This window comes from Carassius auratus, chromosome 20 (genome assembly GCF_003368295.1).
Source record: "Carassius auratus strain Wakin chromosome 20, ASM336829v1, whole genome shotgun sequence".
In the NCBI taxonomy this organism is placed as follows: Eukaryota; Metazoa; Chordata; class Actinopteri; order Cypriniformes; family Cyprinidae; genus Carassius; species Carassius auratus.
The window spans coordinates 6,057,124-6,071,737 of record NC_039262.1 but is presented as its reverse complement, the minus strand read 5'-3'; the positions used below and the strand labels follow the sequence as shown (position 1 = coordinate 6,071,737).

Here is a 14,614-nt window from a genome sequence, read left to right as displayed (position 1 = left end):
GTGCTTTGTCTTAAACAGGCAATACTTGATACAGGTGTGTTTATGGTAAGCTACCATTCAAAAGATATCTTATTCTCACAAAGGATACATTATTTAAATCTGTATTAAAAATACAGTTAAACAGTTAAACTGTTAAAATACAAATGCAATGTGAAATAAAATGTATATCTTTTTAAATTCTATTTTAATATAATATTTTAAACTGTAACTTATTCCTGGGATATTGTTTTTGTATGGACTCTGCGTTAAAGTACGGCACTTGACAACCCCGTTCTGTAGTTCGGCAGTGGTCTGTAAGATCACACCTGCGCTTCCTGTTCTTCCTTTGATATGGTGAGAAATGACGTTCAGGGTCAGTGTGGCTCCACGTTCTCACTAGTTCTGCTTTATCAGTGAGCACAGGTGCGTCCCTGTGGCCTATTTCATCACAATGCTGAAAGCCTGTTCTCCATCTATCTCTCGTCCCTGTCATCTCATGCCATCCATCTCGTCTTTTCAACCAGCCCCTCATTTTCATCTGAATGGCTGCGGTATGACTACACTGTTTATCATTTCCAGACATGCCCTTGACAACTAAATGTTGGTGCCAGCCAACACAGAAGTGTGTTTTCTGGCACATTTTAACTTACTGGTATGGTTAAGCTTGTATTTTTTATTAATTTTTTTTTTACAAGCTGAATTTCCCCCCTCTTCTTTTGATATGATGTGTCACAATGTCAAGGCCGATTCAGTGTGTCTGAACACAGAGGCCTCAGTGTCTTATTGAAAAGAGCTGCAAACAGGATCTTGCCTGCTGATAAATTCTGCTTCAGTCTGCCTGGCCGCCTTATTCATCCCTGTTGTATTAGAAGCACAATGGCCCCATGTTACCCGTATATCTGTCCTATTAAAAAGATGCCTGCTCAGCCTTAAAGGAATCAATTATTCCTCAGCTGTCTGTCACACCGCTGTACACGCATGGCAGACAGACTCTGGCATTTACACAAAATGTATTCATAAATTAAGAAACGCAGCGCCAGAAGAAGCACAATTATGTCGGCGGATGTCTGTTGTGTTCTTTATCGGAGTGAATAAGTTGGAAAAGGTGAGTATTGGGCCTGTTTTACATCATGCTAAATTAAAGAACTGCTTTTACACTGACTGTGTTAATACTGTGTAACACAACTGCAGTCATGTTGGAAAAAAAAAAAGAATTACATTTCTTTCCACACAGATAATCAGATCACATTTTAAGTTCGATAAATCAAACTTTCTAAAAATGTCGAACTTTTACATAAATGTTTCAACTACTTAAGCTGGTAAGTTGACAATTTTGCATGAAAATGGTGTAGAAACAGTTTTCACCAACAATTACAAAGAAATGTCAAGAAACACATTAAATTAAATTTTGAAGTAGAAAAAGTACAATAGTATTTTCGAGTTAAATGCAGGGCTCCAAACAAAAAAAATCGACTTAGGAGCCATTGGCTCCTATAAGAAAAAAAACTTTATTTTACTTTGTTTTATTTAAATTATTTATTTTACATTTTAACTTTTTAATCATACTGATGTGTTTATGTCTCATCTTTTGTTGACTTTATCAGCATTTAATCCATCTTGTAGATGACCTGGGAATGAAGGTTCACTTAAAGTGGGAGCTAAATGTCTTTTCCAACTTGAAATATACAGTCATGCGTTGTTTATTACACAGAATCTGTACCAATATCATGGACTATAAGCATCACTTGGCCCCTGAGTATAGTTTGGGGTCCTCCTCAGTGCGTCCTGTAAATGTTGTCATACTCTCTTAAAAATAAAGGTGCTTCATGATACCATAGAAGAACCTTTTTTTCCTGTCTAAATGGTTCCATAAAGGACCTTTAACATTTGAAGACAATAACAGATTATGAAAAGGTCAGAAAGAGATTGTTCTTCAAAGAGCCTTTGACTGAATGGTTCTTTGAGGAACCATTTTTGTTCTGTGAAGACCTGTTAAGCTCCTTTAGGAGTGCATGTCTTTCACACTTTCAGTCTGTTTTTCTTAATTAGTAAAGTTAAATTTTATAGGAGGAGTTGAATCATATAGACAACAGGTTAAGTAAAAATATAAAAATTCAATAGCTCATAAATATAGCAAAATGCTCCTCTTTATAGTTATTTTTCTAGCTGACTGATGATGGACACCAAAAGGTTACTGAGGTTAATATTACGTAGCAATGTTAACAAGCTTTACGCGTTTTCCACAGTTTGAAAGTGTTGTACTGTATAATCTCTTATAAAATAGCCTACCTTTTGATGTTAATTCATGTTCATTATGTACTCTAGTAGTAAAGAGCAAGGTATGATAGGTTCACGTGCTGCTTGAACTGAGGCACTACTCGCGATCGCATCTAGTTAAAAACATCTCAACTTTTCAGAATCCCGCAAGCGCGCACCACAGGTCATGTGACAAGAACCAACCAATCAGCTTCATCCTTTCCAGTACCAAAGTTGAAAGCTGATCATAGCTGTATATGGATAGCCATTTTAAAATAAATGTAGTAACAGAGCTGCTGCAAGTGATTTTTAGTGATGCAAATCCATTTATCATTTGCTGAAATTTTACGCGTCTTCATGGAGAGAGCAGGTCATGGTTGCTTAACAAAGGCAGACGCCTCAGGAGCGCTTCTGCACTGGGTGCTTTGAAAGAAGAAAGCGGCACGCCTGGCGTTTTCCACGCGTTTTTAGTCGCGATATCTGAACGGCCCTTTAAAGAGCACCAAAACTGTATTTATGTTTGAATTTTGTTGTGAATTTGGAATTATTTTAAAGCTGATACTTAACAGAATACAGCATGGACTAAGATCTTGTTAAGAAGAAGCCTTATGATTAGAAACTAGAACTGCTAACGATATTGCCAATATCCACACAGATGAAAGCTTTACTTGTTGTAGTTTGTTCAAATTATGAACGAAATAGATGCTGTTTTTTCTGCACTTTCTCTCCAAGTCTCCATCATTTCTCTCGCGCATTTATCAGGTGTGTGTCAGCGCTGCTGCACGGCAGATGAGGACTGTTTAAAACTTTTCCCACTAAAACTTAAATGCGCATTCACTCAATGTGCGAACATAACAAACGATGTGAATGCAAAACAATCAGAAAAAAGGCATTACATGCAATTTTTTAAGAGATAACATATAAATACATAGGCCTAGTCGCCAGTGGCGACCTCAGCAAAAACTTCAGTCGCATTTTAATATTTATGGTCGCAAATGCAACCGTTTTAGTTGCAGTTTGGAGCCCTGTAAATGTATTCCAACAATCTTTGTTTACAACTTTAAAAACCAAAAAGTACACAGCAATAAACTTTAACTTAACTTACCTTACCTTTCCTTAACATTAGTTCATTGGAATAGTTCATTGAAACGAAAAAATTGGTTTAATTCAAAGACAGATTGGTTTAATCAACAGAAACTCAAATTATGTCAAATGTATGTTATTACAGCAGGTCTTGTATTGCGGCCAAAGGGAAGCCGGCACAGAGCAGCCGTTGACTGGAGCTCTGGGTGTAATTTACTGACGTTCATACGAGAGATCGCTCTCTCGCACTCAGGTTTCCCAATCCAACCTTGGGGAAATATCACAGGTTTCATTATTCATTTAGCACAGTTCTCTTCTCTCTGTATATATCTTGAATACATCATTTTTACAGTATTTTCCCTAAAGATACAAAAGATCTTGTGTGAAGAGAGATGAGTTCCTTTCCATCATCCTCATAAAGGCCGCTCTCAGGGTACACTGTTTGATTAAATAGTTCTCCACAAGGTTCTCTTTACATTTTTTGAAATTACCAAGCATTTCTAATTTGGAACAATTACAAATGCTGTTGAATTGACTTGTGGTTGACAGTAAGGTTGTCATAAAAGTTGTTCATAAAAGCCGAAATGTGCCCAAATGTTGGCTTTTAAAGTAGTTGGAGCATTTTTAATTACTCACCCTGACGTCCTTCCTCCCTCCGCCATTAGGTGCGTTCAACTTGAAGCGCCACTGTGCAGAATGATCAGTCTATGTCATCATCCACAAGAGCGATTCAAAAGCATATGGATCCGTCTGCTATATATATATATATATATATATATATATATATATATATATATATATATATATATATGGACATACCTGCCTCATCTGTCTCTCATTAGCTGTATGACTCGAGTAAACTTGAACTTGTAAGATCATAAGTAGAAGCCTTGATTTCTCTCTTAAATGACACCACATCTTTTGCTTGCTCTGGGTTCAAGCTGTTCAAGCTGATGGTCACTAATGTTCTGATAATGACAGTGCCACAAGTTCCTGTGTGGATAATAGTGTCCTTCATTTTGTCTCTAAACGCTCTTTTTCTCTGGTCATAGTTCATCTGTCTAGCTCTTACATCTACGCAGTTGGAGCTAAAGGCTGAGCCTCGCGGGCTAGAGCTGTCCTGCTCTGCTGACTTAAGATAAATATGCTAAAATGTTCAGAGAAATTGCTTTTCAGGTGCTGCGTTCAGAAGTTTCTCCTGCATGATCTATTGTACCAGACCCTAAATGATGTCAAATGATGCTTTCTGCTGCATCAGAGGTGACAGCTATTTAGCACAGTGCAGTGTTCAACACCTCTTTTGCATCTGCTTGGATTCTTATTCTTGTTTCAATTAAGAGGTTTTATTTATTAACAGGTGACCATTGTGTCTCTCTACATGCTCTAAGACCAGAAATATATCCAGTGTAGTTTTTCACTTCAGGCCTTGGTGAAAATCAATATTTCATGCCATGCAGTACATGTTTGCAGAAGAGAGGAAGTCTTTAGTCTTTGTTCACCTATTGAATTTTTTGCCTTAGTTTTATTCTTCTAATGTAAGTGTGTGCTTATGTGCGTGTGTGCACATGTGTGTGTGTGTGTGTGTGTGTGTGTGTGTGTGTGTGTGTCTGTCTGTCTGTCTGTTTGTGTGTTTGTGTGTGTCTGTGTATACACAGGTGCAGGTATCATTCCCATATAAAACCCCCAAAAAAGTCAAAATGTAACATTTTAATGTTGGCCATTCGATGGAAGAGAAGCGAGGTCACAGATTTAAATAATATTTGGGGTGACAGCTCTATTCAGGCCAAACTCGAGGGCTCTTATCGGAACCGGGCGGTTTACGAAAACATTTCAAGCGAACAACGAGTGACGTCGTTGACCGTTGAGTACTCTTCTGCGCATGCAGGTCACTTCTGGGTCATTTCACGTTCACACAGGAGATCCCAAAAGGTCACATTTAATTGGAAATGTGAACGGCCTTGCAAAAAAAATCTAATTTTTTCAAAAAAATCGGAATTGAGCATTTAGCCCTACAGTGTAAACGTAGCCTAATATGAGTAATAATAACAGTAATAGTTGCTTTGGTAAAGACCACTGTTACCTGTTTGGATGGTTAATAACAATTCACAGAGTGTTTAAAAATGCATTAAAAGCACCTTTAATTTGGTAAAAGGAGTTCATCTGGGCTAACGGCTTCTGGGATTTTCATTTGGTAATGTTGACCTTGTTTTGTCTGCCTGGTTTTCTTTGGACTGATCTGATAATAGATTCTCCCACACAGCAATTAATCTTTTAGACCTAAATCGGTGTTCCAGAAGTATCTGTGAAAATTCACTCGGTTTAATGAAATATCGAAGCATCAATTTCATTTTGTAATAATAAAGGTCACTGGAACGGTACATTTGTCTCAAAGCAACACTGCTGTCCACTTTGTTTGTGCAGAGCTAAAAGTTAATGATAGAATGAATTTGCATTCTTCAACAAACCTTCATTTGTATACAGCACCTTTGCTTATAGTTTAGGTGAATTTTCATGTCTCTGTGCGCTTTCTGTGCTCCCTCTGCATGAGCTTTGGTCCTCATGGTGGAGTAAATGTCAACCTTTGTCAAAGCTGTCTCGAGCTTTAGGGCTTTGCTTTCATAGCTTTTTCTTGAACCATTCTGTCCGCTCGTCTCCATGCCTGGATCTTACTTATCTCTGGCTGAGCGTAGCAGGTTTTGGAGGGCTTTGAAAGGGTCAGGTGGTTCTCTGCAGCTATGGCTCCATGACCTGTAGTCCTAACAGTAATCTAGGTAAAAGCCCCCATGAGTTTCTCAAGTCACCATCCACTGACAAGACAATTTATCTCATTTAGTGGATGTCTAGCACTCGACCAGCAGTCACTTGTAGTCTTGCACATGCTCATACACACTTGCACTTACACCTTGAAGTGAAACAGGACACTTGAGCAACCTTCAAGTTATAGAGTCTGCTTGACCAGCTTTTACTTTTCACACTTAATAAAAAATGTATTACAATATATATATATATTGTAATTAACTTAATTATGCTTAATTTTGTAATTTGTGAAAAATATGCCTTGTTGCATCCATTATTATTATTATTGTCAAATGCATTTAAAAAGAGAAGCCAAGGCTACTATTATTCCGCTTATCATTAATTTTTATTTTGTTATTCAGCTAAACAGATAAATATTTAACAGATTTTTTTTTTTATTTCTTGTTAGATGCAAAGTATGATAATAAATGTGTCCATGGACCACAAAACCACCCATAAGTGTAAATTTCTCAGAATTGAGAATTGATCATACGTAATCTAAAAGCTGAGTAAATAAGCTTTCCATTGATGTATGGTTTATTAGGATATGACAATATCTGGTGGTGATACAACTATTTGAAAATCTGGAATCTGAGGGTGCAAAAAAAAAAAAAAAAAAAAAAAAAAAAATCACCTTTAAAGTTGTCCAAATTAAGTTCTAAGCAATGCATGTTACTAATCAAAAATTACGTTTTGATATTTATGGTAGGAAATTTACTAAATATCTTCATGGAACATGATATTTACTCAATATCCTAATGGTTTTTGGCATAAAAGAAAAATCAATAATTTTGACCCATACATTGTATTTTTGGCTATTGCTACAAATATACCCATGCTCCAGGGTCCCACATAACTGCACAAATGTATGCTATGTATGTTATTTATTTTTTATTTTTTATTATTACTCGTTATTGCTAAAGCATCACAGTATAGTTTTGCATGGGCAAGCACTTAATTTAATGCTTAATTTTGTATGTAGTCTAATTAACCTAATCAGACGCCACTGAAAAATGTAAGTCAACCACATAAACATCTGCAACATGCTGTGGTCATCAGTCCTCATTTATATTAAAGCCTGACTGTTTTTGATCTATTGAACATTGTCATGACTTTATTTGAAAATGTCTAGCAGGGCTGCTCTGTTTCGTTTTGTTTACTCTGAGGCGCAGGGGTTTTATTACAGGCATTGATCAAAGTGATGGCACGCTTTGAGTGATCGGCTCTCCCATAATCCCCGATTGTGCTCATGCTGATGGCATCGTAATCTGGAATGACAGTCCACAGGCTCAGATGTTCTTTTTAGCCTGCCTACATGCAGCGCTGAACGTGGTGAATGCTGGCGGCATCCAACCAGACAACCTGCTAAGTGAATTCACATGGATGAGATAACGGCTCACCTTGTGTTTGAAGAGCAAGGGCGAGCACACAAACTTCATCTAGGCCGTCGAGGCGCTGGGGAAAACTCTACAGAGCGATGAGTTTCAATGTGTTGACCTCATCCTTGATATGCATACAGAATGACGGACTTGGAGGAAAAGACACCCTCATTTAGAGTCGTACAGCGGGAATTATGATCGGTAGTGTGTTAAGATGATACTTACTCTTCGCTGGATGCATCATGTCTCTGATTTCCCATGATTTAATTCCAGTTGCATGATTGTTGTGTTACTGGTTTTATTCCTCAGTAAATTTTGACAAGTCATTGCATTGCGGTTTGATTTCTGCCAGTGCCGTCTGCTTCTCTGGTGTTTAAAAAGGCTCTCACGCAGCGATCTGGCCCGTGCTCTGGGGACCTTTGCTTTGTGGGCTTTCTGACTCACAGGATGAATTACAAGAGGGATGAGTAAATCTGGCCCTCTGACACAGATCTGCACACCTCCTCCGCCAAAGTAACCCTTCAAAGAAGAAGAAAAGCTGAAACCTTGCACAACAAATACTGTATATCTTCAATATTTGTTTAATCGGGACATGATGTAGAAAGCTGTCCATTTGAATATTAAAGACTTGAAGGTGTAGTCACAGAAAGAGAGTCGAAAAAGATGCAGGACTAACCTTTTTGAGGCAGGAATCCTAGGCCAACGTTACAAGTGCACCTTAATATGCTAAATTGTTGTGTTGTTGTTTGACATAAGCATGTGTATTGATGCCAATTTTTATTTAATATGAGAGATTTGTGACATTTTAAATATGTTTTCTTTTTTGTTTCATCAAAGGTTTTATTGTAATGTGAATTATTTGTGTTACTCTTGGACAAATTAAGACTTTTTTTATACTGAACTTAAACTTTCTTTTTTTTTAAGAGATATGTTGTTAGAGCTAGTTAATTGTGACAGCCCAAAAAATTCACTATAGCCACTTAAAATCTGAACAATTATTTTCATTGAAGTATTTTATTTCAGTCTTTATTTAATTTTGATTATATATCATGTTATACAATATTTCCTGATTTAAATGCATTATAACAGTTTAAAAATGCAGCATGTGTGAAACAGAATTTCTTTGTAACATTGTGAATGTCATGTTACTTTCAGTTTAATGCATCCATTCTAAATGAAAGTATTAACTTCTTTCATAAACAATCGTATTGCCCCAAACTTTTGAGTGGTAGTTATAAAAATGTATTTATTTTTATTTTAATATTTAAACACAAGTGTTGAACATAGCCCCTTTACGTAACACTTAAACTAAAATTCTGTTTCTGTATAAAAGAGCTAAAGCCAGATTAGTCCGCTTGGGCTCAGTGTGATATCATCTCAGCAGCCAGCAGATATGCAGCATATTTGCTGGTTGAGGGATTCATAGCGGCTCCCTGATGGTTTGAAATGTCAGAGGAGTGGAATGAAGGGCCAGGTAGCAGACAGAAGATGACAGGCAGGCAGCAGGTTTACAGCGGGATGCGTGCCCTCGTCTTATCTGCTGTTATCAGCCGTCCCCGGATCCTGCCCTCAGCAGAATATCAGTGCCTCTCTTTCCCAGTCGACTCTGTGTATCATGCAAATATGACTTATAAAATAAATATGGTGAGTTTATGGGAATGCAGGGGCGGCCAGAGGTCACACGGCTCTGCCTCTGCTGTGTACGGATGAGGTTAGACTAACCTCTGTACGTTTGTCTGTCTTTCTTTTACTTCAGGTGTTCAGGAGAAAAGCTGTTGAACTAGGAGAGAAGCTGTTGCCGGCTTTTAAGACCCCGACTGGCATCCCTTGGGCTCTTCTCAACCTAAAGAGGTCAGTGACGCACAAACAAACACATTTCCGCATGAACTCCTGAGGCTTTCTTGAGCCAAGCAGGTCAGATCTTTCCACTGCATGTCTTATTGACTCGCAAGCGGTGTATCTGAATCCCCAAACCCAGCAGCGGCTCTCTGTCACCTTTGCACCTGGCTTTCCGAGATATGATACTGAACAAACAGTTGGGTTCGGATTATTTTGTTGCAGAAGCCATTTTCTGCAGCTCGATTCTTTGACTGCTTTGCCATATTTCATCTACCTTGGTCTCAGAAATATCAGTTAAAGGGACATTTCACCCAAAAATTTTAACTTACTCACCCCCAGGCCATCCAAGATGTAGGTGAATTTCTTTCAGTATAACAGTTTAGCTGAAACCGTAGTCCTTGGTGATCCATAAAATGCAAGTCAGCCACTATTTGTCACCTAAGAGCATATAATAAAAGCATATATAGGCTGGACAAAATTAATAGCTTTTGCTAGGGATGCTTGATTATGGCAAAAATCATAATCATGATTATTTAGGTCTTATTTATGGAAGCATATGGGTAGCATTATTCAATTCGGGATGTAATATGCAAAATGACAATGCAATATGTAAAATGGCAATGCATTTCTGTATTTACATTTACATTTTCCAATACATTTGTGCAACGTTTGGTGCAAAATGAAAATGAAAATTAAATTACATAATTTTCATTTGCCATTTACTACACCAGTTTTAATATGTAAAATGAATATTAATTTTAACGCTTTATAAGTTGCAAAATTAAAATGAAAATGTATTACAGAAATGATTAGATATGTCTAACATGTTAAAGCAAAAACTGTGGCAAAATGATCATTTAAATGCTATTTTTCTTAATTGCATTAACACTCACAGTCAAGACACTTACGATTGCATTTTCATTCAATGTCCCGCAATGAATGTAGCAAAACTCAATGTGCACATTGAAAATGCATTCCGAGCCGATCACGTGTCCCCGCCCTCGCGCCACGTCAATCATTGTGTGAACAAGGCGGGGCTTACAGAAGGTCAGAGACTCAAGTCTCAAGAAGAGGATTCAATCAAGTGAGACAACATGGACAAGACAGTTGATCCGTGTATGTTTTGATCATTTCGGTTTATGGCTTCAATATTTCATTCGGACTTGTGGGCGGAGCTGAAACGCTGCTTTCATCTGATTGGTCGAATCGGAGCGGTTTTCATCTGACAGCCTTCAGCTCGGTCTTGTCATTCTTTCAGGCAGAATAAGAGTCAGTGCGAGTGAAGCACTGAAATGTCTGAAACTACACTCACTGTTAATTAGCATAATATTTGAATCAGATGTAGCTGGGCACATAATTCGTGCTGCTGAGACCTGCAAATTATTTCTAGGTTGTAGTATTGTATGAATATTGTCCCACTGATAAAAACAGTGCAAATAGTTCTGTCCCTTTGGATAACAGTAAAGTGGAAATAAATATAGTTAAATTTATGAAATAAAATTAAATAGGATTTTTTGGGAAGGTAAGTCTGGCCAGTTATACAAGAAACACGAGTCGGACGAGTCTAAAGATATGAGCTGAATTGGGTGAAACATTAAAGTTCTAGTCTGTGTCAATTACTCTCATAATAAATAATAATAATAATGTTAACTGTATTTTTCGGTATAAGTTGCATCAGTCCAAAAATACATCATGACGAGGAAAAAAACATATATAAGTCGCACTGGACTATATGTCACATTTATTCAAGACCAAGAGAAAACATTACCGTCTACAGCCGCGAGAGGGCGCTCTGGGGTAGGCTACAGGAGCACTGAGCAGCATAGAGCTAATTTTACTATTTTTATTTAGAAATGTAACTATATTCATTTTTACAATTATTTATTAATGTCACACACACACACACACACACACACACACACATACCTAGTGCCTTATGACTTAAAAGATAAGAGTGGTAAATGTTACAGACATGGAACTGTTCAGTCTATTATTGATTTTAATTTCCACTTCACTGTTATCCAAAGGGACAGAACTATTTGCACTGTATTTATCAGTGGGACAATATTCATACAATACTACAACCTAGAAATAATTTGCAGGTCTCAGCAGCACAAATTATGTGCCCAGCTACATCTGATTCAAATATTATGCTAATTAACAGTGAGCGTAGTTTCAGACATTTCAGTGCTTCACTCGCACTGACTCTTATTCTGCCTGAAAGAATGACAAGACCGAGCTGAAGGCTGTCAGATGAAAACCGATCCGATTCGACCAATCAGATGAAAGCAGCGTTTCAGCTCCGCCCACAAGTCCGAATGAAATATTGAAGCCATAAACCGAAATGATCAAAACATACACGGATCAACTGTCTTGTCCATGTTGTCTCACTTGATTGAATCCTCTTCTTGAGACTTGAGTCTCTGACCTTCTGTAAGCCCCGCCTTGTTCACACAATGATTGACGTGGCGCGAGGGCGGGGACACGTGATCGGCTCGGAATGCATTTTCAATGTGCACATTGAGTTTTGCTACATTCATTGCGGGACACCGAATGAAAATGCAATCGTAAGTGTCTTGACTGTGAGTGTTAATGCAATTAAAAAAAATAGCATTTAAATGATCATTTTGCCACAGTTTTTGCTTTAACATGTTAAACATATCTAATCATTTCTGTAATACATTTTCATTTTAATTTTGCAACTTATAAAGCGTTAAAATTAATATTCATTTTACATTTTAAAACTGGTGTAGTAAATGGCAAATGAAAATTATGTAATTTAATTTTCATTTTCATTTTGCACCAAACGTTGCACAAATGTATTGGAAAATGTAAATGTAAATACCGAAATGCATTGCCATTTTACATATTGCATTGTCATTTTGCATATTACATCCCAAATTGAATAATGCTACCCATATGCTTCCATACTTATTCACTTCTTCGCGATATATGAAATACGTACCAATAAGTACATATCACTGCAGTTTCCAAAAGAAATGAACACTAGAGGCAGTAAAACTCGATACGTTTTATTCCTTTTCACACAGATTTGCATAGTTCCGATCAATAAAAAGTAATTTTCAATTCAATTACTTGAAGAATATTATGACTTCAAATATATATATATATTATACTATTTATATATATATATATATATATATATATATCTTTATATATATATCTTTATATATATATATATATATATATATATATATATCTTTATATATATATATATATATATATATATATATATATATATATATATATATATATATATATATATATATATATATATCTTTATTTATATATATATATATATATATATATATATATATCTTTATTTATATATATATATAAAGATATATATATATATATATATATATATCTTTATATATATATATATATATATATATATATATCTTTATATATATATATATATATATATATATATATATATATATATATATATATATATATGTATATATATATGTATATATAAGGAAGTTAAAATGGCACGGTTGCATCAGCAAATTGATTTTTATATCAGTTTTGCATTTGTTAGCACTATTGGGTAGGTTTAGGGTTGGGTTTGGTGTAGGGCATATCCTGAAAGAAGTCCACAGAAAATATTGAAAATTATTAAACTGTCAGTAATAAAAAAAAACAAAGGTAGAGAAAGGTACAAATGGAATCAAAAAGTGCCTTTTTGTGTGTAAAGAAGTCTAAAGTATTCAGCTAACAGCATACTACAGAAATTGAATAATCAAATGTAAAATAAAACAACATAGTCTTCACTGTAAGAATTAAACTTTACATTTAAAAAGATTTTCTTTGTCTGTTTTGTTTGTTACGGCATAACGAATATTACCCACTGTCACTTTTTAAGCCGCATGGATCCAATATACTGTTACAAACGTATTTTCAATCATTCAACTGTTTACGATTATTTAATCTATAACTGACAATTGTTTACATGAGTAATCGCCAAGCACAGCATTTTGACACACTTTTGCATGTATTTCACAAGGCAGGCAGTTTAAGCTAAAAGTTCACTTTACATGTAGCTGTGGCTCCTGAAGATATTATTGTATTATTATTGAAGATCAAGAGGTCTTATGAAGCTAAACAATCAGTCTGTGCAAGAAACTGAACAATATTTACAACATTATTAATTGTAAAGCAGATTCACATATTCATGTCATCTAAAAAATGTATATACAGTATGGTTATGTATTCATGTTTGTTTCTTCATAATCAAACACAGATTTTTTGCAGTGCACATGAGGTTTTAATCATAAGTACATTTCAAGGCAGATGTTTATGTAGTTAGATAAACACTAGTTTTGAGTGATTTGACTGTGTATACACCATGTGGCCGTCAGTGTCAATGAGTAAAGATTTGTCTATGTTTATACTGCATCACAGTAGAGCTGCCACATTAATATATGTGTGTCTCCTATTCAATAGAGGTTTATCATGGTTGTATGTATTTTGGTTTTTCTAGTGGCTTCAAACATAACTCATCCAGTAAGAATTGAGTTTGAGCTGTCTGTTTTATAACGTTAGTTGCAGGACACTGATCCTGTAAAGCCTGACATGAAATAATAGTCAGAAAAATATTTTTTTTTGAAATGGAACAGTTTATTGAACCTTAAGACAATCTTTAAAAAAAATCTAATATTTAATGCATCAAATATCATGTTTGGTATGTCAGGGTTAAGTTTCATATAGAATGATTAATGAGGGGGAAAAAACACCTTTTAATGGGGTCCAAAGTAAGTAAAATATGCAGTTTGTTGCAGTTTTTGGTATTTATTTCAAAAAGTAAAATGAAATTTTGATACATTGTACTGTACGTCAATGAAATGTTTATATTAATATATCAGATTACTGACATAAAATTCAGAAATATATGTCCCTCAACGGACTAATATATTATATTGGATAAATTTAACAGGATTTAAAAAAAAAGTCCAATAAATGTTCATTTAGACATATTACTATACATTTACTTTATAATTTTTTTTTTTTTTTAAACACCGGACACCTTTTTCCAGAAATTCTACACATGTACTATGACCTTGAGGTATTATAAAATTGAGAAAAAAAATTAGCTTGCTCAAAAAATTAGGTTTTGATCATGCTGATATTTTTGAAGTCTTAGAAATATACGTATCCGATATCATACAGTATGGTTTGTACTATAATAATCTAAAATTACATAGATTATGTGGACACACAGCTCACTCCTGTTTCACACACTTCTAACAGAGTCAGAG

The 14,614-nt window shown here is 35.5% G+C and overlaps 1 protein-coding gene across 1 annotated transcript in view; it reads left to right on the top strand.

Moving 5' to 3' along the window:
- Window positions 1-14,614, top strand: part of LOC113037899 (mannosyl-oligosaccharide 1,2-alpha-mannosidase IA-like) — a 77,071-nt gene that overhangs the window by 32,419 nt on the left and 30,038 nt on the right. The window contains exon 3 of the mRNA XM_026195223.1: window positions 9,158-9,344. Within this exon, the coding sequence (XP_026051008.1) occupies window positions 9,158-9,344 (187 nt within the window). The remainder of the gene's footprint in view (window positions 1-9,157; window positions 9,345-14,614) is intronic.